This window comes from Nycticebus coucang, chromosome 7 (genome assembly GCF_027406575.1).
Source record: "Nycticebus coucang isolate mNycCou1 chromosome 7, mNycCou1.pri, whole genome shotgun sequence".
NCBI lineage: Eukaryota > Metazoa > Chordata > Mammalia > Primates > Lorisidae > Nycticebus > Nycticebus coucang.
Window position 1 is genome coordinate 98410612 of NC_069786.1, and position 26579 is coordinate 98437190.

Here is a 26579-nt window from a genome sequence, read left to right on the forward strand (position 1 = left end):
TAGCTCACAGAAATCTCAAAGTCTTGGGCTTGAGTAATCCTCTTGCCTCAGCCTCCCAAGTAGCTAGGACTACAGGTGTCTGCCACAACGCCCAGCTTCTTCATTAAAGTGTGTTTATTATGGGCCGGGCACAGTGGTTCATGCCTGTAATCCTAGCACTCTGGGAGGCCAAGGCAGGTGGATAGCTTGAGCTCACAAGTTTGAGACCAGCCTGAGCAAAAAAAAGCAAGACCCTGTCTCTACTAAAAATATAAAAACTGTGGCGGTGCCTGTGGCTCAGTGAGTAGGGTGCCGGCCCCACGTGTCGAGGGTGGTGGGTTCAAACACAGCCCCGGCCAAACTGCAACAACAAAAAAATAGCCGGGCGTTGTGGCGGGCGCCTGTAGTCCCAGCTGCTCGGGAGGCTGAGGCAAGAGAATCACATAAGCCCAAGAGCTGGAGGTTGCTGTGAGCCGTGTGACACCACGGCACTCTACCGAGGGCAGTAAAGTGAGACTCTGTCTCTACAAAAAAAAAAAAAAAAAATATATATATATATATATATAAACTGGCTCGGCACCTGTAGCTCAGTGAGTAGGGTGCCAGCCACATACACCAGAGGCTGGCGGGTTCAAGCCTGCAGGCCTGCTAAACAACAATGATAACTGCAAGCCACAAATAGCCAGGTGTTGTGGTGGGCACCTGTAGTCCCAGCTACTCGGAACGCTGAGGCAAGGGAATTACTTAAGCCCAATAGTTTGAGGTTGCTGTGAGATGCGATGAGACAGCACTCTACAGAGGGTGACATAGTGAGACTCTGTCTCAAAAGAAAAAAATAGAAAAACTGAGGCAAGAGGATTACTTGAGCCCAAGAGTTGGAGGTTGCTGTGAGCTATAATGCCACAGCACTCCACACAGGGTGACAGCTTGAGACTGTTTCAAAAAAATAAAAAAGTTGGGCGGCGCCTGTGGCTCAGTCGGTAAGGCGCTGGCCCCATATACCAAGGGTGGTGGGTTCAAACCCGGCCCTGGCTGAACTGCAACCAAAAAATAGCCGGGCGTTGTGGCGGGTGCCTGTTGTCCTAGCTACTCGGGAGGCTGAGGCAAGAGAATCGCTTAAGCCCAGGAGTTGGAGGTTGCTGTGAGCTGTGTGATGCCACGGCACTCTACTGAGGGCCATAAAGTGAGACTCTGTCTCAAAAAAAAAAAAAAAAAAAAGTATGTTTATTATGTTTTGTGTACTTCACTGAATGCCTTTCAAAATCAGCTTTTTAAAATGAAGGTATAACTTCAATGTAATTCTTACTCTAAAATAAGGCAAAACAAAACAGAAAATTTCTTTTTTTTTTGGCCGAGGCTGGGTTTGAACCCACCACCTCCAGCATATGGGACTGGCACCCTATCCCTTTGAGCCACAGGTGCCGCCCCAAAACAGAAAATTTCAATGAAAGGGTTGCAAGGGCTTGGGTGTGGTGGCTCATGCCTGTAATCCTCGAACTCTGGGAGGCCGAGGCGGGTTGATTGCTTAAACTCAGGAGTTCAAGACTAGTCTGAGCAAAAGCCCTGTCGCCAAAAAATAGCCAGGTGTTGCGGCAGGTGCCTGTAGTCCCAGCTACTCAGGAGGCTGAGGTAGGAGGATCGCTGGAGCCCAAGAGTTTAATGTTGCTGTGAGCTATGATGCCACAGCACTCAACTCCAGGGCAACAAAGTGAGACTCTGTCTCAAAGAAAAAGAAAAAAAGGCCAGATGCAGTGGCTCACACCTATAATCCTAGCACTCTGGGAGGCTGAAGTTAGTGGATAGCTTGAGCTCTGTCTCAAAAAAAAAAAAAAAGGGTTGGCAAATAGAGAAAACATCCTAGAAAGTAGAGTAAAAAGTAAAAGTAGGGCCTGGTGCAGTGGCTCACACCTGTGCCTGTAATCCTAACCCTCTGGGAGGCTAAGGTGGGTGGATGGCCTCAGCTCAGGTTTGAGACCAGACTGAGCCAGGGTGAGACCCTGTCTTTTCTTTTTTTTTTTTGTGAAGCTGTTGCCCTGGATAGAGCGTTGTGGCATCACAGCTCACAGCAAACTCAAACTCTTGGGCTTAAGTGATTCTCTTGCCTCAGACTCCCTAGTAGCTGGGACTACAGGCAATTGTCATTGTTTTTTTTGTTTTTTTTTTTTTCTGTAGAAACAGAGTTTCACTTTATTGCCCTTAGTAGAGTGCCCTGCCGTCACACAGCTCACAGCAACCTCCAACTCCTGGGCTTAGGCGATTCTCCTGCCTCAGCCTCCCAAGTAGCTGGGACTACAGGCACCCGCCATAACGCCCAGCTATTTTTTTGCAGTTTGGCTGGGGCTGGGTTTGAACCCGCCACCCTCAGTATACCGGGCCGGCGCCCTGCTCACTGAGCCACAGGCACCGCCCTTATTTGGCCCAGGTCAGGTTTGGACCCTCCAGCCCTGGTGTATGTGGCGGGCGCCCTACCCACTGAGCTACAGGCACTACCAGATCCTGTCTTTGAAAAACAAAAAATAGCTGAGCGTTGTGTTGGGTGCTTGTAGTCCCAGCCACTTGGGAGGCTGAGGCAAGAGAATCACTTCAGCCCAAGAGTTTGAGGTTGCTGTGAGCTATGATACCATAGCACTCTAAAAAGGGTGACAAAGTGAGGCTTTCTAAAAAAAGAAAAAAAAAAGTTGGAGGTGAACATTGGGTGAAGTAATGAAGAAAGAGACCTAAAGCCTCTTCTTGTGCTGCAGCACTCCACTCCAAAGCAGAGCTTCCCTTTCACATCTGGTGGCTGGTAGGAAGAAGTGATTTGTTCACCTCTCAACCAATCCAGACTTGACATCAGCCTGGAAATGTTGACTTCAGTCAGGAAATGTTGACATCTTGCATCTCTGGCTGAAGGAGGGAAGCCTCAGAGTTATTGGTTGCAGCAGTTGAGAGTGGAGGCCTGTCTTGCAGTGCTGAAAAGAGGAAGGAAGTGGGTTTGGTTCAAGTAACATAGGGGCTTTTTTTTGAGATAGTCTCACTCTGTTGCCCAGGCTAGAGTGCTATGGCCTCAGCCTATCTCACAGCAACCTCAGTCTCCTGGGCTCAGGTGATCCTCCTGCCTCAGCCTCCCAAGTAGCTGGATTACAAGCACCCTCCACAACTCCCAGCTAATTTTTCTGTTTTTAGTAGAGACCAAGTCTTGCTCTTGTTCAAGCTGGTCTGAAACTCCCCAGTTCAAGGGATCCTCCTACAGACTTGTGCCCCAGCCCCATAGACTGGCTGTCTCTTCATTTGCTGTTTTGCTCTCAGGACCATTTGCAGAGGCTTTACACGGGTGTCTGTTTTAAATAGTTTTGACTGCAGTCTGGGTGGGTCCGCCAAGCTCTCCTTGCTGTCCTGCAGGTGTCAATGTCTTGGTACTATACTTGAAACTTTCTTGTAAGTTTAAAAGTATTTCAATAAAAATATTTTTAAAAACACAGAAGTATTGGGTGGTGCCTGTGGCTCAAGGAGTAGGGCACCGGTCCCATATGCCGGAGGTGGTAGGTTCAAACCTAGCCCCGGCCAAAAACCAAAAAAAAAAAAAAAACACAGAAGTATTTAGGAATCGATAGATCAAAACAGAAAGCCCGTTCACTCTTGCAATTTATTTTCCACACCATCGGTAGTAAAAACTAGCAGTGTTCATAATACCACCCGGAACGCTGGGTTCAAACCATACGGAAATACAAAAGCCCTGAGCAGGAAATAGCGAGCTAGCAGTCTACCCGGAGAATGTTTCAACTCGGAGGAGGGATCTGCCGAGTGGGGTCTCCGACCGTATCGCAGCGAGTGTAGGGTATTAGACTTTTGTAGGGTTAAAGTTTTAAAAGTCTTGACGCCAGCAGAGGGAGAGTGGGCAGGGACACGCCACGGAGAGTGATTCTCAGGAAGCCACGTCGGCTCCCAGGCTTTCGGTTTCTTTGTCCAGGGTAGCGAAGGCTAAAGGGAGCCGGAGGACAGTCCAGGCACAGGGTGCAAGACAACGGTACGTGCCCCGCTCTGCAGCCCAGGAGACCAGCCTTGACCCAAGACCCGACGCGGCGTTTTGGCGTCAGTGTCGCCGCAGGCCCCTCACAGACCTGCGCGCGAGAACTAGCCCCGGGCGGGGGTGCGGGGCAGGGGCCCAGCGGGGGTGGGCCTTCTCCAGGTGACCCAGTTCCGGAGCTTTGTTAATTTCCAGTTTGCCCCGCTGGCATTGGCTGGAAGCCCCCGCCCCCTCCTCCACTTTCTCCCGGGTTCTCCTCTTCTCACCCCCTTCTCCCCGCTCTCTGTCTTGGATTCCCGGCGTGGCGGTCCTAGGCTACTGGGGTCCCGGTGGCCCTACCGACTGGACCGACGGGGAAGTAACCTTGGTTAACACTGGCCACCGTGCAGCCCCTGGCAGAGAAACTGGCTGTGAGCTTTGGTGTGGGGTCCCCTGTGTCGTACAAACGTTTCTAAAGATGATGTTGAGAGTTGCTCAATTCCTGGGGTAAACTGCTGTTGAAAAGATTGGGCAATTCTCCTTTTGATCAGTTAATGGAAGATAAGACTTTTTTAGGTGGACTGTTTGAGCGTTCAGGCCTTGACTCGGCTGGAACAACTGGCCGGACGGGAGTTTTTACTCTTTCGCAATATCCTGGTGATGGAAGTAGGGCAGTTGTTATTTCCCAAAGCAGTTTAATGTATACATATATCGGCAAATTCCACGTGTCGCCGTTCAGGCAGTTGTCTGGTCCTCCCTTGTGTGCTCGTGGCCAAAGAGTGAGCAGACCCACCAAAAGCAAGGCAAGCGTGAAACCAAGTTTATTGAGGAAGAGAAAGATAGGTTTACCGAATAAGATACGTTGGTCACAGACCAGAGGGAAATCCCATTGTGACAAAAAGCTCTAGTACAGTCTGGGGTTCTCTTTTATACTGTCTGACTGGGTCCCTGCTCTAGGTGGAGACCTTATCAGAACCACTTCCATGGGCAGTTAAGACGCGATAATTAAGTCACTTTACAAATTCTATTGTGCTCCAGCTGCCTACCCTGGGGGCTTCCTCCTTCTCCCAGGTGGCAGCCAGTTATGGAGGATTTCTGCAAGGCCCCTCTAAGATGGAGCCCTCCCTTTTCTTTCCTTCCTGGTGGGGCAGTTGCTCCAGGCAACCCCAAGGCAGAGCACCCCTTTTGTCGTTTTTCCCTAGGAAAGAGGATAGGATACCGATAGGATAGCCTACCGATAGGATAGCCTACCTTGGAAAAGTTGGAAATGCTTGAGTAAGTTTTTTAAACCTTGATATGAATCTGTTTTCTTTTCCTTTCCTGGAGAAAGACAGTGGAATGTTCTTGCTGGAGTGTATCCTTCCTGACTTGGAAGGAAGGGCTGATATTTTTAGTGTTATTAACAGTGGAATAACAAAGGCCATTGAAACAGAGGGGAAGTTTTTGGCCCTAGGGAGCAGGAAGTAAGTTAGAGGACGACCAAGCTCTTTTAAAGATTTTAATTGGCTGACTTTTTAAATTTGTTCTGAGGCAACAGAGGGTGAAGCCAATGGTGGATAGTGTATGTAAAAGCTTTTGGACTTGTACAAACTGATAATCTAGAACTAAAACCGGGCGCTGGCCTGCTTTAGAGGAAAGGTTTCAGATAAGAGAAACAGAACTTTAGGTATTTTTCCTTTGGGTGGTTTCTCTAGATAATCTTACACAAGAGTTTCATTGAACAAAGAACTTGGATCAGGCTGGGCGAGGTGGCCCACGCCTGTAATCCTAGCACTCTGGGAGGCTGAGGCTGGTGTATCTGTTGAGCTCACGAGTTGGAAATTAGCCTGAGCAAGAGCAAGACACATCTCAACTGAAAATGGAAAAATTAGCCAAGCGTTGTGACGTCCCAGCTACTCTGTAGGCTGATTCAAGCTCACTGGGGGCCCAGGAGTTTTTGAGTTTGCTGTGAGCTGGGCTGACACCATGGCACTCTAGCCTGGGGGAACAGAATGAGAATCTTGTCTCAAAAAACAAACAAACAACAACAACAAAACACAACCAAAAAGCTTGAGGGAAAAAAGGGTTGAAAGAGAACTTTGAATGCTTGCTGTATAGAATTTTTTTTTAACATTGTTTTACTTACAGATTTGGGGTCGAATGTCCTAGTTAAAATGGCTTTTCCTAGCGACTTCATGTTTTAATTTATTTGTAACTGACAATTGCACTTTCTTTAACTTTGTGTTACTTACTCCCTTAAACCTATTTCCAAGGCAAATCCACCTTCATGTCTCCCAGGGGCGCCATGTGCTTTCCCCTGGACTCTAGCGCGACTGGAAGTAGGGGAAGTTGTAGGCAGTTTTACCAGCCTGTCTAGGAGCCTCTAGGACGAGAAGTGTCTGGCCCTAGGCATCCCCGGGGTCTTACTGCCCCTCCCAGTAGGTGGCTGGACGCCGCAGTGGCGCGCACACGTTAACTTCTGTCAGCGCTGCGGGTTCCCTTTGGCCACACAAGGGAATTTTGTCACCTGTAGAGACACGCGCCTAGCCATATGTGAGTTAATACCGCGCTGAGAGGATGTCGTGGGCGGCGCTGTCACACGGTGGACAGCGTGGAGGAGGCGCGAAGAGCCTCTACAGTCAGTTCCCGGACGCTGGCCGCGGAGGGCAGCTTTTCGTGCGTGTGACGCTGCCCCCCAGTTCCTCATCCCGTCGGAAGCATTTCCACTTGGTTTTCCGCGGTGGCAGGTCTGAACGTTTCGGGCTAGGGAAGAGCCAGCGGCGGCCAGGGCGTGAGTACACCGAGAACTTTGCCCATCCGGCTTCTCCCGCTCCCCACCCCCGGGATGGTGTAGTCTGGGCTCTGGGGACGTCGGGGCACTATACTCTTATCCCCGCAGAAAAGGACTGAGTCTCTTAGTTTTCGGCCCTTGGCTTCTTTCTGGAACCTTTTGAGGACTCTCAACACTGAGGCTTGTGGCTCAGCCGTGGAATGGACTCCGTTTGGAGATGGGGGCGCCCTTTAAGTCTGATTATTTCTTCCTTGTTAGAGTCCCAAGGGCTAATTAAACTCGAGTTTGTGGACTCAAATGCCTTCTTGCCTTTAATTCAGTATAATCCTTCCAACATTTATTGAGCTCTGAGTTCTGGTTCCTGAGGATACAGGAATGATCTAAACTTCATTCCTAGAGACCCAGCAAACTTGGAGTTAAGGCAGTATAGACAAGGTCCACTGAGAAGGAAGCCCAGGGTTTTTTTTGTTTTGTTTGTTTGTTTGTTTTAAGGCAGGGTTCTTGCTCTGTTGCCTAAACTGGTCTCCAATTCCTGGGCTTAAGCTATCCTCCCACTTCAGTCTCCTGAATAGCCGGTTCTGTAAGATGATGCCACCTCTCCCAGCTTTGTGTTTATATTCATTCCTTTGATGATGTCCACTTCTAACCATTTTGTCTTTTTTTTTTTTTTTTGTTAAACAGGCCCAGGCCAGGTTTGAATCCACCACCCCTGGTACACAGGGCTGACTCTCTAACCACTGAGACATATAGATAGGTGCCCCATTTTGTCTTTATTAGCCCATTTAAGTTTTTGAGTAAAATAAACAAATAGCTTCTTTGCTGTGTACTGAGTTGTCATCTTTGGTAACTCAGTACTTATTATAATAGAACTAAGATCCACCAATGTGATGCCACTTTTCTCTGCATATTCAAGATGATTTGTGTCTTCTGCAATAAACTAACTCTTCAGTTGAGAAATGAGTCCGTATCACCTATACCTCAGTTTTTCAAGTTCATTGAAAAATCCTCTTGTAGCTACTTGCTCCAAGGTTTAAAATATTTCCCAGGGTAATAACTTCCTTCCATCATCTGACTTTACAAAGGGGAACAAAAGCTTCCTTGTCTACTATTGCAACCAGCCAACTTGTGAAATTCTTAAACTTTTTTTCCTTGACCTTCTTTTGGATCTTCCTTTTGGCTTATATATCTGGCTTTTTATTTCTGTTTTTTACTTGCAGCTTTGTTTACAGAGGAGGCATGGACTCATTTCTTATTAACTATCTGGTAAGTGAACAGACTGCCTGAAATGATGACTGAAATTTGATTCAGAGTTGAATGGAAAAATTAATTCCTTTAGCATTTACTGAGCATCTGCTGATGCTATGGAATGAGAGCACATAGAAGATCTCCCTTTTCTATGGAGCTCCTTTCTAGTTGGAAATATAGAAGCAGCAGCAAAAGTTATGCTCAAAACCTTGGCCATATTATTGAAACCCCAGAGTTCAAAAGTTATACTTGACTTGTGTTCTACTGTAACCCATGTCTGGGTTATTTTGATCTGGCAAATAAATAAGGCTGTGTTCCAGGTTTACAGGCTGGGCTATTAATACTATGAAATGTGTGGTGGCTTAGGGAAATTATTGAGAGCAAAAAGCTGTACCCCCAGAGCATCAGTTGTCTGCTTTATCTTTCAAAAAGGCTGACATTCAGCCAAACTGTAGTATGAATCTATCCCTTTTATGGAGGTCATCACCAGGAATGTCAAGGAAACTGGCAAGCAATCAGAAACCTAGGAACAGGTAAAAAATACCTGGGATGATGATAAGACTGAAGCAAATGCAGAATTTTTATTTTCTTCTCTACTTTTTGCCATTTTCTGGATTTTCCTATAGCAAGCAGGTAGTGCTTTTTATAATTAGAAAAAAGAATGCTGTGTAAAAGGGATTTTGAACAGAGCTGTCTCCTTGGCTCTTCAGTTACAATGGAGAATCCATTGTATAAACTGAGCAGATATATCCACCATGTTTAATTTTTTTGAATTAAAAATTCAAGCTAGGCTCAGCTCCTGTGGCTCAAGCGGCTAAGGTGCCAGCCACATACACCTGAGCTGGTGGGTTCGAATCCAGCCTGGGCCCGCCAAACAACAATGACGGCTGCAACCAAAAAATAGCCAGGCGTTGTGGCGGGTGCCTGTAGTCCCAGCTACTTGGAAGGCAGAGGCAGGAGACTCACTTGAGCCTAGGAGTTGGAGGTTGCTGTGAGCTGTGACCCTACAGCACTCTACCCAGGGTGACAACTTGAGGCCCTGTCTCAAAAAAAAAAAGATTTCAAGCTAATCTTGTCTATATGAGCTTTAGAGAATGTCTGCTGTATTTTATTTTAGTGCAGGATACTTGATATTATGCTAAATAGGATTGTTACTTGAGCCACTTTTTATTCCTTTAATAAAGACCTTGAGGAGGAATACATATTTTCCAGATTGCTCTGGCATGAGGATATACATCTAATTCATCTAAAGATGACATTCGATACCTTTAAGGTGATGTTTACATACCTAAAAAGAAGTGAGGCTGAGCCACAGCTCTTCTTCTGGCTTCTTGGGATTGGGATCTGGTCTCTGAACTCAAGCTTTGCTGAAGCAGTAAAATTTGAAATCTTGCTTAAACTCAGGCAGTTTCACCTGTTGCTAAATTTTCTTTCTTTCTTTTTTTGAGACAAGAGTCTCACTTTATTGCCCTTGGTAGAGTGCTATGGCTTCACAGCTCACAGCAACCTCCAACTCCTGGGCTTAGGCGATTCTCTTGCCTCAGCCTCCTGAGTAGCTGGGACTACAGGTGCCCACCACAACGCCTGGCTATTTTTTTTTTTTTTTTTTTGAGACAGAGCCTCAAGCTGTCGCCCTGGGTAGAGCGCTATGGCATCACAGCTCACAGCAACCTCCAACTCCTGGGCTCAAGTGATTCTCTTGCCTCAGCCTCTCAAGTAGCTGGGACTACAGGCACCTGCCACAACGCCCGGCTATTTTTTGGTTGCAGCCATCATTATTGTTTTGGCAGGCCTGGGCTGGATTCGAACCCGCCAGCTCAGGTGTATGTGGCTGGCGCCTTAGCCACTTGAGCCACAGGCGCCAAGCCTACCCAGCTATTTTTTTGTTGCAATTTAGCCGGGGCTGGGTTCAAACCTGCCACCCTCGGTATATGCGGCCGGCGCTCTACCCACTGAGCCACAGGGGCCACCCATCTGTTGCTAATTTTTCTTCCAAGGAAATTGAAGTCTGATAATAAATTAATGAATGCAGCAAATGTCTTGCATTGTCTTGTGGTTTTTCCTCAGTAGAGGGAATGAATACAGCAGCAACTCATGGAAGATGATTCTATACAAGACATTAGAAGGCTGTCCTATTTGGGAAAAAAAAACTTTAACTTTTAGACATGTTTGAGTCCACCCTCGGAGATCTATATGTGTACTGTGCACAGCGGAGTGGGTGGAGGTCTGGCAAAGATGAATACTATGGCACAAATTTTAAAGAGGTTGAGGAATTACAGTTTATTGTGATAAATGCAAAAGATACATTTTTAGCAAAAGGTACTGGGGCTTGTACTTTTTGCTAGGGCCAGGGGATATTTGGCTGGAGATGTTGTATTCTCCCTCTTCAAGGTGAGGTCCTGCCAGCTCCCACGAAGTTTTGCATGGGGGCTTGCCCAGCTTCTTAGAATCACATTGTAAGTCATCCCAAAACAACACCTTTGCCATCAAAGCTTGCAGAAGCTTATTTCACAAGCTCTGTCTCTGGGTCCAGGAACAGCAAGGCTCTAAGTATGATATCTTAATAAAGCACCAGCACCATCTTGCTTCATTGTAAGTTACAGAAGGATGAGTAGGTATTATGTGCTTACCTGCTGTAAATGTGCATTGACAGCCAGTCTGTTCAAGACCCGACAGGACTGAGCTTGGCAAGTCTGATTAGATCCTACCACAGCCTAATGAAGATGAGTAAGAGCCCGTGTCTCTTCACAGACCTCTGTGATAGTTGAATACCATCATACGTATAGTTGATACATACAAGAATAAGATAAATGCTAGAAGGGAGTCCAAACGGTGCTACAAAGCGGGAGGAGATGACTTCTCAGCCTCCAAACCTGTGAGAAGTACATGTCTTTGTAAATTACCTAGTCTGTGGTGTTTTGTTATAGCAGCCCAAAATGGATTAAAACAGGACAGACTGTTCGTGATTCTCAGGGAAGCTTCCACAAGTCCCAACCTAACATTATCTCCACTGACCTTCCCGGTTCATCTGCAGCCACATGGTCATTTATTATTACACATCTTCATTTTAAATATTTAAAGGCTGTAATCCACCGCAATGCCTCACTAGTTTTTCTATTTTTCATAGAGACTGGGTCTCACTTTGCTCAGGCAATCCACCTGCCGTGGCCTCCCAGAGTGCTAGGATTACAGGCCTGAGTCCCCATGCTCTGCCACCACATTCTATTTTACCCAGAATTGTGCAACATCATCTTTATCCTTTTAGAAGCTTCTGGGTGACACTTTCAGGTACTTCATATTCATATCTCTACTTGGCTTTCTCAGACACCTGAGAGTTCCAGGTTCACATGCTGCTTTCTGCAGCTGGCAAGATAGGTTTCTCTCTCTCTCTGTCCAGTTTTGAGGGGCTGCTGAGAAATCACATTTACTTTCATACTGTGGCTTCTGGTATATGACCTTGCTTTCATGCCGCACCATGACCTTAAGCTAGGAAAGCAGTACAAAGTATGGAATGTTAAGTACGTGTTCTGAGAGCATAACTGGTCATGCTGGTTGCTGTGCTATTGATTACAGGAAACTTGTGCTTTGGATACTACATAGTTTGGAGACAACATTGATGTACTGTGAGAAAGCTTGAGCAGCTTCTTTAACTACATTTTACTGTCACCTATTAGGGCAAATGCCAGGTACTGGGGAGATGTGTTAAGTGCTTTAATAGAGGTTTGTATGTAGTATCATGATGGTATGAAGGAGTTACTGCCAGATCTATGTGGGATCTTCCAGGAAAACTAAAAGCAGGAGATGCTTCAATTGGTCCTGTAAGCTGAGAAGGGTTTTGCTAGGCAGGTAAGTAGAAGAGTGAAATTTAGGCACAGGCACAGGGCATGGGAAAGAACTCTTGGTTGAGATTCGGTTGAAGCTGAATGTATCAGATATGTATTGATGGGAGATAAGGGCAGGCACTGAGCTGTGAGGAGCCTTGAATGCAAAGAAAAGTGGAACCTGCAATGGGAGATGAGGAACCACTGAATGGTTTGAATTAGAAAAGTGACTTGGTTAAGAGGGACTTTACCTAACAAATGCAATCAGTGTAACCTGGTTTCTTGCACCCCCAATGAATCCCCAACAAAGAAAAAAAGTGACTTGGTTCAAGCATGAACTTCAGAAAGTTTATTTTGATAGGAAATAGGTTTGGAGAAGGTGAGGTCAGAGGCAGAGGAAGAGAAAGGCCAGGGGGTTGAGTCCAGGTGAGAGATGGATGCTAAGGGACACCAGCATGGAAGGGGCAGGTGCAAAAAGAGGGTGGTGAGGGAAGGAAAAATGTTAGAGAGGAAGTGGGCAGAATACAGTGAGAAAAGGTCAGTCAAGGGAGAAGGTTAATTCAAGGCGGGGTTAATTAGCAGCATTAGATGGGACAGATGGTTCAGATAAAAAGGACTTCTGAGTACCCTTGGATGTGGCAGCCAGGAAGTCACTGAGGTCTCAAGAGCAGTATCATCAGGGCTAAGATGAGTGAGGCACTCGTGTGTCACTAGGGCGAGGCGAATGAGGCACAACATTTAAGGGGATGCTCACAAACTCAGTAATCAAGATAAACAATACCTTAAATGCAGTATTTTAAAAAATTGACACAAATGCCAAAAATGTGTGATGAACAGAATATTAAAATTTTAAAGACAGCATCAGTATTGTTGATGCTTCCTTTGCCTCAGATCCAGTATGGTTCAGCACTGTCACCGAGTATAGGACGATGGGAGTGCAGGCATGTTGAGGAGTCGATTGGAGTTGAAGACATTGAAGCGAAGGGCAGACTCTTCCTTCACAAAGTCCCAGCTTCCTGTGAATGTGAAAGGATGGCCGGTCCAAGTGACCTCATGGATAAGGGGGTTTTTGGTTTTATATATCCTTATAGGTGGAGGAGATGAGCTGAAGAGAGTCCCTGGAGTGGAGAGGGGTTGACAAAAGAGCAAGGGCTCTGTGGAGGCAGGAGGGCGCATGGCTGGCTCTGGGCAGGCTGAGGGCAGGAGGTGCTGGCTGGGGCAGTGAACAGGTGAAAGGTCGTGGGTGCTCACACTAATAAATGGCACCAGTGGACAGCGCGAGGATGGAAGAAAGCAATGAAGGTCGAGGTTTTCCCGAAGGGGGCTGGGCTGGGGGTAGAAAAGGAGCTGACCAGGGTCCCGTAAGTGAAACTGCCAAGCAGACAAAACCCAAGGGAGGTCGGAAACCACACAGGGTGTGGGGGTGTCAATTTGAGTGTTGTGTGATCCTTTCCTCCACCTTCAGAACTGCTTGCTACGCTAGGTGGAGGAGTGGAGGAGGCTCTCTATCGAAGGCTGGGGTGCTAGGCATTTCCTGGGACTCAGGACTTTTAGTGTTAAAACTGCAAGTCCTGGGCAAAGCAGGACCAGTTGGTCACCCAAGGTTTTGCAGGTCTGGTAGTCAGGAGGCAAAACAGGTGGGAGAATTGAGGGGTGCTGGTCAGACAGAGGCTGCTGGGTGTTCCAGGTCCCAGGTTCTATCTGGAGAGAAAAGAAGTGAGGTCATTACCCAATAACATCTTGTGTTTGTTTACTCAACAAATATTTGCTAACTCTGAGTCAGGCACTTGGTCTGTGTAGAGGATTTAATCACAGAGAAGAAATAAATGACCTCATGGAGTATCCTGTCGTGGCCTGGGTCAGCTGGTGCTTAGGATCCATTTTCACCTCTGCTGGAGGGCAGAAGGCTACAAGCTGCATTCCCTAGGCTCTTTTTTTTTTTTTTCTTCTTTTTTTTTTTTAAATTGAGACAGAAGAATCTCACTTTGTCGCCCTGGGTAGAGTCACAGCTCACAGCAACTTCAAACTCTTCGGCTCAAGCCGATTCTCTTGCTTCAGTCTCCTTACTAGCTGGGACTACAGGTGCCCACCACAACGCCTGGCTATTTTTGTTGTTGTTGTTTAGCAGGCCCAGGCCAGTTTTGAATCCACCAGCCCTGGTGCGTGTGGTCGGCATCCTAACCACTGAGCTACGGGCGCGCCTCCCTAGCCTCTTTTACAGCTAGCCTGTGAATGAAGTTCTGCCAGTTCGGTACGTTCAGGCAAGATTTGTGAACAGAAGTGGGCAGAGGCCAGGACTTTGCTGCTTTTCTTTGTTTCTCTGCCAGCTAACAGGGTGGTGTTGATGTGGGGATTTGGAAGGAGGTGTGATGGGGTGGGTCCACCCCTATGGCTGTGTCTCTGCTAAGGCAGAGGGTTTTTGAGCTCAGGCTGCCTCCTGATTCCCCTCTGCTCTGACTGAGGCAGGGTCATTCTGGGAGCCCCAGGGATCTTTGCTAGAAGCCCAGCCTAGAGCCCTTTCCTCTACTCCTTCCAGCAGTTTTGCAGGTGTCAGTATTGAGGGTATTTCTACTGAAAATGCCTGGAGTTTCTCTTTCTAGAACCTGATCTCCTTCTATTAGTCAGTATTGTAGAACTTCACTCTGGTGACTCACCATTGATGAGTGGTCTCATGACTTTTACCAGAGAAGTGGAACTGAATTTGGTCTTAGGTTTTAGTTTTTCTGTTTATGAAGATCAGGAACAGTTTGTACCAAGGTGGGGATTTTATGTGGGTGTGGAAAAGAGGGGGAGACACAGCCACTAAATTATATTATATTATAATATGCCTCTGAATGGATTTAAGAAATGGGAAATTCCTTTAAAATTCTAGAAACATACACAGATGCTAATTTTGTCTGGCTAAGTAAAGCAATAGGTTTAAAACCATAGGAAGTGACTGACCACCCACATAGCACAGTGGCTATGATGCCAGCCACATGAACCAAGACTGGTGGGTTTGAACCCAGCCAGGGCCAGTTAAACAACAATGACATCTGCAACCAAAAAATGGCCGGGTATTGTGGTGGGCACCTGTAGTCCCAGCTACTTGGGAGGCTGAGGCAAGAGAATCACTTAAGCCCAAGAGTTTTAGGTTGCTATGAGCTGTGATGCCACCGCACTCTACTGAGGGACACAGTGAGACTCTGCCTCAAAAAAAAAATAGGAGGTGAAATGAAGCTCGAGGATTATTACTGATCTATCAGGAGGAGTGAGTATTTGAAAGCAGAGAATAAAAAGAATTGGGCTTGATTAGCCTCTTTGCACCCGAGTAAGGTAAAGGTAAGTAACTCTTCAGAAGAGGTGCGTGGAGTGTTAAATCAGACAGCTCAGGCTGGATGGGGTTGGTAACTGAAGGGCACAGGTCTTTTTAGGGAGTGCTAAAGAACTCATTCTGCAGCCAGCACTGCTCCCATACCTATCTTTTGAACCTTGTTAAATAAAATCTGACCTAGTCTTTTCGAGGATAACTTTGAGAAGGCTTTAGGCTTTCTTGTTCTAATGTTTGTTTACATGTACACCAAAGAAGTAAAAGCATTTTAAATGCCGTGAGGTAGCTCACTATGGCATGAGCTGTTTTTTTCCTTTGGTATCTGTGTTTTGTATAGTACAACAGAGGCTGAGTGCAGAAGAGGCTGAAACTAGTTTTTCAGTTCCTTCCAAACCTGTGAGGTTTCTTTTTGGCTATTTTTGTTTCCTAATTTTATTATACTGTGGTCTGTGGTCCACATCTGTTTTAGTGTCTGTATACCTGTCACCCAGCTTATGAAGCAAAATACTACAAATTTAGTCATTTTCCCTCTATGTTTTGTTTTTTTTTTAAGAGACAGAGTCTCATTTTATCGCCCTTGGTAGAGTGCCATGGTGTCACAGCTGACAGCAACCTCCAACTCCTGGGCTTAGGTGATTCTGTTGCCTCAGCCTCCCAAGTAGCTGGGACTACAGGCGCCTGCCATAATGCCTGGCTATTTTTATTTCGTTGTTGCAGTTTTGCCAGGGCTGGGTTCAAACCTACCACCCTTGGCATATGGGGCCGGAGCCCTACCTGCTGAGCCATAGGTGCCGCCCTTTTTCTTTTCTTTTTTTTTTTTTAGATAGTTTCATTTTGTCACCCTTGGTAGAGTGCCATGGTGTCATAGCTCACAGCAACCTCAAACTCTTGGGCTCAAGCAATTCTCTTGCCTCAGCCTCCCAAGTAGGAGGGACTACAGGTGCCTGTGACAACGTCCGGCTGTTTTTAGAGATGAGGTCTTGCTCTGGCTCAGGCTGGTCTTGAACTCCTGAGCTCAGGCAATCCACTTGCCTCGGCCTTCTAAGTGCTGGGATTACAGGCGTGAGCCACCATGGCCAGCCTTCCCTTTGTGTTCTTATCTAGTCACATTCCTTTCATCCCACAGCGAATGTTTTTTATGTCTTAAATATTTGTAACTGGAGGTATAATAATATTCTCATAGATTCTTAAGCGATTCTCTTGCCTCAGCCTCCCAAGTAGCTGGGACTACAGGCGCCTGCCACAATGCCCAGCTATTTTTGTTGCAGTTGTCATTATTGTTTAGCAGGCCTGGGCTGGGTTCAAACCCGCCTGCTTTGGTGTCTGTGGCTGGTGCCCTAACAACTGAGGATAGGCGCCGAGCCATTACTATTTAACTCTTTATAAATCACCCCTGGCTTTTAATCTATAAATCATCCTTTTAGAGAACTTACATTTTTATTATATCAAATCTCCTCATTCATGAAGAAAATGTAGCTCTCTCCTTAGCTAGGTCTTTATTAATGTTTTTTTCAATAATTTATGGATTTTTTTCATGAAGTCTTGCATATCTTATTAGAATTATTCCTACATGTTACCTGTTATAATGCTGTTGTATACAGTAAATCTTAAACATCTACCACCGTGGTTTTTAGCCCTTTTTTCTTTTTGATCCCCTATAATTTTTCTTTCTTTCTTACATCTCAGCTGTGTTTTCTGTTCTATTCAACTTCTCTACGTACGTTGAAGCCAGAGTTTTCTCAGATTATCTAGTACGAGGTTTCTCAGTCTCAGCACTGTGGCCCTTTGGGGCTGGATAACTCTTTGTTTTGGGATAATGTGCACTGTTGAAAGTTTAGCAGCATCCCTGGTCTTTATCCACTAGATTCCAATAGCACCACCTGGTTATGATGGCCCACCATGTTTCCAGACATTGTCAAATGTCCACCTTGGGGTAAAATCATCCCTGATTGGCCAGTGAGGTGGCTCTTGCCCTAATCCTAGCACTCTGGGCTGCTGAGGTGGGTGGATTGCTGAAGTTCAGGAGCTAGACCAGCTTGGGCAAGAGTGAGGCCACATCTCTAAAAATAGTCAGTGTTGTGGTGGGCTACTCAGGAGGCAAGACAAGAGCATTGCTTGAGCTCAAGAGTTTAAGGTTGCTGTGAGCTATGAAGCCACAGCACTCTACCGAGGGTGACAAAATGAGACTCTTGTCTCAAAAAAAGAAAAAAAATCATCCTTGATTAATCAAGTACCATTGATCTAGCCTATCATATTGCAGAAAATTCTCTTATCTCCTTAAAGTAATTTTAAAATACTTATTTTAACTCTTCCAGATGTAAGTTCTTAGGATGTGAATTCTACTTGTTTCGTTTACTGTTATGGTGATTTTTATTTTTAAACATAGTAATTTTTAAGCCTGAGTTTACCTCCAGCACAAATTTTTCCCTGGAGTCTCATATGCTCAGGGTGGTGAAAAGTGGTCTTACTGGGTGGTTTTTCAGTTAGTCTATGACAGCAGTTCTCAACCTGTGAGTCGCGACCCACAGGAACTGTATTAAAGGGTCGTGGCATTAGGAAGGTGAGGTCTTTGAAGACCTCATCAGCTTCCCTAGTCTCAGAGTAATTTTTATTTCAATTTCGTGGCTTGGGCTTAAAAGAAATCTCAGCAAGGTGGTGATTGTTTGAACTTCAGCCTTGTATACTGTCCTTTCTCAAGTGCCCGTTGCCTGTACTCCAGGGTCCTGCCTGCCTTGAGTGGCCCTGGCTCTGCACAGTGATCTGTCATTTCCTTTTGATATTTGCTTTCAGTGTGCCAGATGCTACCACTGAGTAATTTGGGTTTTGCTGCCAAATGATACCCTGTTAGCATAGAGGGAAGATGGCGTGCCAGTGTGCTCGCTGAGTGTGCGTGACTGGCAGAAAGCAATTATGGGCCTAACAGTTGGAGGGAATGAACTGAGCAGATAATGTTTTTTAGAACGATTATATAATTTTGTTAACTCTCGGTGGTATTGTCATATTGTTGATAATTACAAATGACAAAAGTTAGATGAGTGTTTTTAAAAAATGGGGAATTTAACATTTCATTTCTAGTAGTTCTGTTTGGTTCTTTTCCAAATATGTCTGGGGAATTTGTATAATATCTTATTTCTTACTCTTGTGTGTAATGATTTTATTTTTGTATTTACTTATTTTCACGGAAACTGGTGGTTAGAATAAAGCACCATTAACATATAAGTAGAGTATAGATTTTGGCTTGCCAGGACACCAAATTAGTATTTATTTTTCAGATTAAAAATATTAAAGTAATCTGAGTACCAATTTTTCCATTTCCATTGAATAATCATTTGAGAAAATTTTATTTTCAGTGGGTTTCAACCTTCCAAATGCCACAGCCCTTTAATACAATTCCTGTGGATCGTAACCCACAGGTTGAGAACCGCTGCTCTAGTTATTTACAAATCATATTTAAGTCAAGTTTGGATGAATGGGCAGGGGATTGGCATGGCCACAGCAATACTTATTAGTAATTATACCTTAGGGAAAACATCTATTAATGTTTTTAGTAAGAGCTCACCTATTTATATTGGCTTTGGGAAGGCTAATGTGAAAAGTATGAATGATCTATTTTAAAATAAAATACTTTGCTTGTCTTCTGTAGCTCAGCAGCTAGGGTGCTGGCCACATACACCATGGCTGGCAGGTTGGAACCCAGCCTGGGCCTGCTAAACAACAATGACAATTATAACAAAAAAAAGCTGGGCATTGTGGCAGGTGGCCGTAGTCATAGCTACTTACGGAGGCTGAGGCAAGAGAATCACTTAAGCCCAAGAGTTTGAGGTTGCTATGAGCTGTGACGCCATAGCACTCTACCAAGGACAACATAGTAAGACTCTGTCTCAAAAATAACTTAAAAAATTGTCATGTTATTACATTTAATAATAAATGTATTTTTTTTTTTTTTTTACTGAGATAATTAGGCTGGGCACCTGTTGCGCAATGGTTAGAGCACTGGCCCTATGCACTGGGGATGGCAGGTTCAAACCCAGCCAGGTCTGCTAAACGAAAAACAAAACCAAAAAAATTTGCCAGCCCTTAATAATTTTGGCTCGGCACCCAGGCTCATTGGTGAGGGCGCCAGCCTGTCATTGCTAAACAGCAATGACAACAACAACCACAACAATAAATAGCTGGGCGTTGTGGTGGGTGCCTGTAGTCTCAGCTACTTGGGAGGCTGAGGCAGGAGAATCGCTTGAACCCAAGAGTTTGAGGTTGCTGTGAGCTGTGATGCTACGGCACTCTACTGAGGGCAACATAGTGAGACTCTGTCTCAAAAAAAAGAAAAAAAAGAAATTTAATTGCTTTAAATGGAACTTGAGTACTTTCAGACACTAAAGAACTCATTAATAGTTCCTGTGACTGGGAACACTGAAACGCCAGGAAACTGTGTCCCCTATAAGAATCTGTTTTGTTTTTCTTTGCTTTGGCAGTAAGAACTATTTACCCTCCCAAGTATCCCTTTTTGCTTTCACTGCCAGGAAGCTCAGGGACAAATTTAGGCTTTTTTACCCCATGCATATTATTTGCATTGTATTCTCTATCTTTCTACCCTATTTCAAATTTTGAATCTAATTTTTCCCCTTGTTCTCATATAAATGTTTTCTACTTAATGCATTTCTTTCTTTCTTTTTTTTTTTTGTGACAGAGCCTTAAGCTGTCACCCTGGGTAGAGTGCTGTGACATCACAGCTCACAGGAACCTCTAACTCCTGGGCTTAAGTGATTCTCTTGCCTCAGCTTCCCAAGTAGCTGGGACTACAGGTACCTGCCACAACACCCGGCTATTTTTTTTTTTTTTTTTGGTTATAGTTGTCATTGTTGTTTGGCAGGCCCAGGCTGGATTCGAACCCACCAGCTCAGGTGTATGTGGCTGGTGCCTTAGCCGCTTGAGCTGTAGGCACCGAGGCTACTTATGCATTTCATTGTAAGATGCCTCAAATCTTTTGTAGATTGATATTGTATAAGTATGTAAAATAGATTCAGTGCTCCTTTCATTAAATAGCTAGAAAACATATGTGGGTCATTACAAAAGTTTTGAGATAAGTTTTGAGATACACAAAAATCAAGAAACATAAAATCTACATGGACAGAAACAAATGCAGCTTTCCCAGCAATAATAAGCCAAGCAAGTGGAAACTGCATAGGTGAATAAGAATCTTATCGACTGTGTTTCTTGGAAGTGAAATAATAGACCATAACACAGTATGTCTCAATACTTTCATAGTGACCTACATTTAAATATACTTGTATATAAATACAAAGCAACTGTTAGTAACTTACAATTGACTTGTGTTTCCAATTATTTTTTGATAAGATTAGGTGTTTTTTTTTTTGTTTGTTTGTTTGTTTTTTAGAGATGGTCTCATTTTATCACCCTCGGTAGAGTGCCATGGCATCACAGCCCACAGCAACCTCCAACTCCTGGGTTTAGGAGATTCTCTTGCCTCAGCCTCCCGAGTAGTTGGGACTACAGGTGCCTGCCACAACGCCCGGCCATTTTTTGTTGCAGTTTGGCCGGGACTGGGTTTGAACCCACCACCCTCGGTATATGGGGCTGGCACCCTACTCACTGAGCCACAGGTGCTGCCCAATAAGATTAGGTTTTAACCTTAAATGTTTATAGGAGCAGAGAAGGTACTGGCCCAGAGATAAGAAGTGATAGAATATAAAAGCTATAAAACTTATGAGTAGCTGGACATGGTAACTCAGGCCTGTAATCCCAGCACTCTAGGAGGCCGAAGTGGGTGTATTGCTTGAGCTCACAAGTTTGAGATCAGCCTGAGCAAAAATTGAGACCCCCATCTCTACTAAAAATAAAAAAACTGAGGCAAGAGGATTGCTTGAGCCCAAGAGTTGGAGGTTGCTGTGAGCTATAATGCCACGCACTCTACCCAGGGTGACATTTTGAGACTGTGTCTCAGAAAAAAAATAAAAATAAAACTTCTGAGTATACAGTAATTGCCACTTAGAAATTTTGAAAGAAAATATGTTGAGTTCCAATGGAAGAAGTTAAGAACGCACCCATGGCTTGAGCTCCTCACTCCTCCCACCCAAGCCCCACTCTAGGCTTGAGGACCCCCTCCCAATCTTCTTTTCCACTTCCTTCCACTGAGACCATCAGGAATGCAGAGGGCAACTGCTGCCGTGTGACAGTGTCCTGAGAGTCAGGGGACCTCTGGTGCTTCCACTGGCTCAGAGTCTGAAGACTTGATCATAGCTTGACAAAGTCTTTGTTCAGGTGCTGTCAGGGCCTGTGAGCATTCACAAGGAAGTTGTGGCTTGGGCTCTGGGGGGATTTCAGCAGAGGCTTCTGCTTACATGTGTGAGTGAAGGGTTGTGAAGTAGGAAGACAACTGGAAAAAAGGGGTGACGTGGGGACAGAAACCTCTTTTCTCCATTATTTATAGCACACTGCGGAGAAGGTCTCTGTTCAAGCCCACATGGGTGAGGTCACCAACAGTGGGAGTTAAAACCCCTATGACACAAGTGGGACCCTGACAGTGGGAATTAACCCCATGACACAAGTTTCTCTGATCTAATTTCTAGTCCCTGGGCTTTTCCTCCTTTCTTCCACTAAGGGCATTTGTTGCCCTTTAGTCATTATCTCCCCTCTGTGTGATTTTCCCTTACCATGCTTTGCATTCTAATGAACTGTAAATAAGCATACAGGATTTTTTTTTTTTTTTAGGTACTTTTGTCTCTGGTTTCATTTTCTTTAACATAGAGGTTTTTCTTCTCTGTCTCTCTTGGTTTTTGGATTAGTCTGGGTTTTGGCAATGTCTACTGAGGATCTCTTTTTGTGGAGTTACTTTACTAACAAGATTGAATCCCCCAGGTTAGAAAGACCAGCAAAAGGAGAGAGCCTGTACTTTAACTCTTAGGTATAAGTTACCTTGATAAGAGGTTTTAAAAAACAATTACCTTTTAACCACAGCACTACTCCATCGGAAAGGATTCTGAGAGAAATGAAGAAAGCCCTCAGAAATGAAATTGGTATCTGTTGACTGGCTGGGAGTTTTATTATTGCGGTTCCTTGACATGACCCTGTGCGGGATGTCTGCTGAGGTTATCCATCAGGTCGAAGAGGCACTTGACAAAGACGAGAAGGAGATGCTTCTTTTTTTGTGCCGGGATGTTGCTGCAGATGTGATTCCGCCGAATGTCAGGGACCTTCTGGATATTTTGAGGGAGAGAGGTCAGCTGTCTGACACAGGCCTGGCTGAGCTGCTCTACAGAGTGAGGCGCTTTGACCTGCTCAAGCGGATCTTGAAGTTGGACAGAGCGGCAGTGGAGGCCCTCTTGCGCAGGCATCCTCACCTTGTTTCAGACTATAGGTAACTCCTCAGCTCCTCTCAGGGCGGGATGGAGGTGGGAGTGGGGGGCGTCTACTGTGTGATAGAAAGGAGGGCAGCAAGCAGGCAGCCCCTTTCCTCTCTCCCCATGTGATGTCACTTCATGCCTTTGAACTCTTTCTATTCTTAAAACATACTTGCTTACAGTGATGGGGATCATATGAAAGCAGAAGGGTGTATATGTCAGCTGGTATGTGTCTGCTGGAAGGACAGAATGAGGAGAAATGAAGAAAGATAGGAACTAAGAGGTAGTAATTCTTGCCAGCCTCTGACAGTGTGATTTCTGCAGTGGCACTAACTGGCTGATTTCTATGACGTTGGTTTTTGACAACTTCCAGTACCAAGAAAGGTAATAACAGCTGTGACAGTAATCTTCCTATTATTGCAGAACTCCATCAGCTTTTCGGAATCCCCAGCAGTCCTTCCCCTGCCTAGGAAGTTTATCAGGGTGGGCTCCCTTCCTGTGGTTCCTGTCCTCAGAAGATCTGGGGAGCCCAGTTGACACTCTGCATTTAACCACCTCTAAGCCCCCTTTAGTTCAAAGAGGGAACAGCCACTGGAGTCCCCTTTAGTTCAGACAGGCTTTGAGTTCTTTTTTCTTCACACAATACTTAGAGGTTGAAAGGGCAACAGAAACCACTGGAAAGGCTGAGTTTCTGGGGAAAGGAAAAGAATTTGTAATCTTAAATTGGTGTTTCCTTTTTCTCCAGACCACTGGCCTTCTCTTATACCAGTGATGTATATTTAGAGATGATGTGTATTATCAAGAAATATACTAAAGAGAGTTGAAAGCAATATGGGCTTTGGAAAGTATAAGAGGCTTGGGTTTGGAAGACCAGTTTCAAGCCTCAGACCTACCAGTTGTGGACTAGGCAGGCTGGGCCAATCAGTAATGGTGGCTGGACCTCCGTTTTCCTCCTTATATAGTGAAGGATAACAATGCCTAATTTCACAAGGTTACTGTAAGCATCAATTGTGATAATTTACAATGTGAAGGACTTTTAAAACTGTGAAGTACAGGCGGTGCCTGTGGCTCAGTGAGTAGGGTGCCGGCCCCATATACCCAGGGTGGTGGATTTGAACCCGGCCCTGCGAAACTGCAACAACAAAAAAAAATAGCCAGGCGTTGTGGCAGGTGCCTGTAGTCCCAACTACTTGGGAGGCTGAGGCAAGAGAATCGCCTAAGCCCAAGAGCTGGAGGTTGCTGTGAGCCATGATGCCACAGCACTCTACCAAGGGCGACAAAGTGAGAGTCTGTCTCAAAAAAACAAAACAACAACAACAAAAAAAACTGAAGTACTCTACAGATGCAAGGGATGATAATTGTTGTTATTCTTGACCATCTTCCACCTCTCCAACCATCAGTTAGAATGTCAGTAATCTTCAGACTTTTGGGGAAGCACTGACTGGGTTTCACTGCAAGGGTTAGAGCACTTTCTCCATTTCCTGTTTTCTTGCTGTAGTGAGTGGAAATTAGCCATCGGGCCTTCTGGGAAGAGAGGCTGGGCAATTGAAGGGGAGTGCTAGATTTATTCATCATCTTTGATGTGTATTGGCATGTGCCAAGTATTTTGCTAAGCTCTAGGGCGAAATAAATGAATCGCCTATCCTCAGGAATCTGAGAATCTAACCTGGGAAATGACCTTGATGACAGGGGATGGTAAAAATGCAAACCACGAGGGATCCTAGGAGCCCTGATAAAGTGCAGTGGTTGGTCTTCGGAGTGTATTTCCCTAAAAAAAAAATGTGGTTGTAGATCCAACTGGAGCAGAGATGAGTAAGTCAGGAGGAGTTTTCTAGACAAAGACACCTATCCCCTTTAAATGCAGAAGTGCACTGGGATGTCCCAGGTATTTTTTTCCTTTCCATCTTATGACTAAAAGTATGGTCCCCGGATCAACACCTGAGAGCTTTTCACTAGAAAAGACAAGACAATTTTGAATGCTATTTCTGTCTTTTATATTAGTCATTTGGGTTCTTAACTCATGTCACTGTAACTTGGGGAGCTAGGGGATTCTTTAGGAAAGTTTCCATTCTCTTGAGTTTTCAGAAGCCGTTTTATTTATTTTATTTATTTATGTATTTATTTAGAAGGTGTTAGTTAGCAAGGAAGGTATCATCTGTTGAAAACAGAGGAAAGGATGAGTTTCCATTTTTAAGAATGGGAATATCTCTTCCTGGGGTGATCTAGGCTTTCTGTTTTATGGGAGAGGGATACATTCAGATGGGGGCAAACACTGGTATGGTTTTTTTTCTTCTTCTTTTCCTTTTTTTTTTTAAATTTTATAACAGCTCTTTGGCAGAAAAGAACTAATCTCTTAACCAGTTATTGGTGTAGGGGAGGCCTGGGCTCTTGGAATTCTCCTTAGGGCACATGTCAGCATTTAACTAAAGAAACATGTCTGGTTTACAGGGTGCTCATGGCAGAGATTGGTGAGGATTTGGATAAATCAGATGTATCCTCATTAATTTTCCTCATGAAGGATTACACAGGCCGAGGCAAGATATCCAAGGAGAAGGTAAGTTTTCTTTTTCATGGTTCATGGCCCCAAAAGCCTGTCGGAAGTTGGGGGCTGCTCCTTATTGTGTAGAGAGAGGGAAGCAAGGAGTCTGCTGCCGTGTTAGTGGGAATCAGACATCTGAGATGGTTTTTTGATAGCATGGATGGGAAGAGAATTGGTTTATGAATCAAGAATAAATAGGATGATATCTTCTGGTGTTGCCTGGAGTGTTTCTTTCATTCTTGGATTTTATCCTTACTTCTTTTTTTTTGTAGAGACAGAGTCTCACTGTACCGCCCTCAGGTAGAGTGCCATGGCGTCACACGGCTCACAGCAACCTCTAACTCTTGGGCTTAGGCGATTCTCTTGCCTCAGCCTCCCGAGCAGCTGGGACTACAGGTGCCCGCCACAATGCCCGGCTATTTTTTATTGTTGTTGCAGTTTGTCCGGGGCTGGGTTTGAACCCGCCACCCTCGGCATATGGGGCCGACGCCCTACTCACTGAGCCACAGGCGCCGCCCTATCCTTATTTCTTAAAATTCATAGGTTTGGCTTATATATCAGTTTCTTACCTGGTTTGACAGATGGTGGGGTGGGGTAGGAAGTCCCATATACATGTGTTGAGTACAGACAAGTAGGAAGTGCTAGTCCATGCTTTCCTGTTGCTGTTTCTCCTCAGGAAGTTCAAGGCCAGTGTGGAGCTCTCTAGGATACATGTGGAAGTGGGGGGAGGGAAGGTACGTGTGACTAATATATTGGGAAATTGGAAAAAGTAGAGATTTGGGGTCGAAAACCAGGTAAGAGGTGAAGATCTCAGGGATGTTGTGATCGTTGGAAGAGTATTTAATTTCCACCTGGCCCTACATGCCCTACATGTTACTGCTCACTTAGGGAAGGCCAAGAAATGTTTAAGTCTATAGCATATGGCAGTAGGTCCTAAAAGTGGTTGGCCTGCCTCTAAAGACTCTACTAAGTCATTGCTCAAGAATTTCCTCATGTTTGGGCGGCGCCTGTGGCTCAGTCGGTAAGGCGCCGGCCCCATGTACCGAGGTGGTGGGTTCAGACCCGGCCCCGGCCAGACTGCAACCAAAAAAATAGCCGGGCGTTGTGGCGGGCGCCTGTAGTCCCAGCTTCTCGGGAGGCTGAGGCAAGAGAATCGCTTGGGCCCAGGAGTTGGAGGTTGCTGTGAGCTGTGTGAGGCCACGGCACTCTACCGAGGGCCATAAGGTGAGACTCTGTCTCTACAAAAAAAAAAAAAAAAAAAAGAATTTCCTCATGTTCCTTTAATGATCTTAGTTACATTTCTGAAATCTGAAAATATGGAGCAACTGTATGCTCCTACCATCAAGTGAAAAATGAAAGAGAAAGTGAAAAATAGCTTTTTTTGGTTTCTCCTAATTCTCTCTTAGCCATTTATATATGTTTAATTATGATTATTATTTTTAGAAATAAAGATAGCACATCAACAACCAAATTTGGTGGCTCATGTCTGTAATCTTAGCACTCTGGGAGGGTGAGACAGGTAGATTGCTCAAGCTCAGGAGTTTTGAGACCACCCTGAGCAAGTGGGAGACC

At 45.1% G+C, this 26579-nt stretch overlaps 1 protein-coding gene across 12 annotated transcripts in view; it reads left to right on the forward strand.

The window, feature by feature from the left end:
• Positions 1-3689: 3689 nt before the first annotated feature.
• CFLAR (CASP8 and FADD like apoptosis regulator) overlaps positions 3690-26579 on the forward strand; it is a 59546-nt gene continuing 36656 nt past the window's right edge. Inside the window, exons 1-4 of one of the 12 annotated variants that reach the window (XM_053596635.1) lie at positions 3694-3985; positions 7952-7997; positions 22086-22485; positions 24917-25022. In XM_053596635.1, the coding sequence (XP_053452610.1) occupies positions 22136-22485; positions 24917-25022 (456 nt within the window). In that variant the 5' untranslated portion in view covers positions 3694-3985; positions 7952-7997; positions 22086-22135. The other 11 variants (XM_053596636.1, XM_053596634.1, XM_053596632.1 and 8 more) reach the window with 11 other exon arrangements.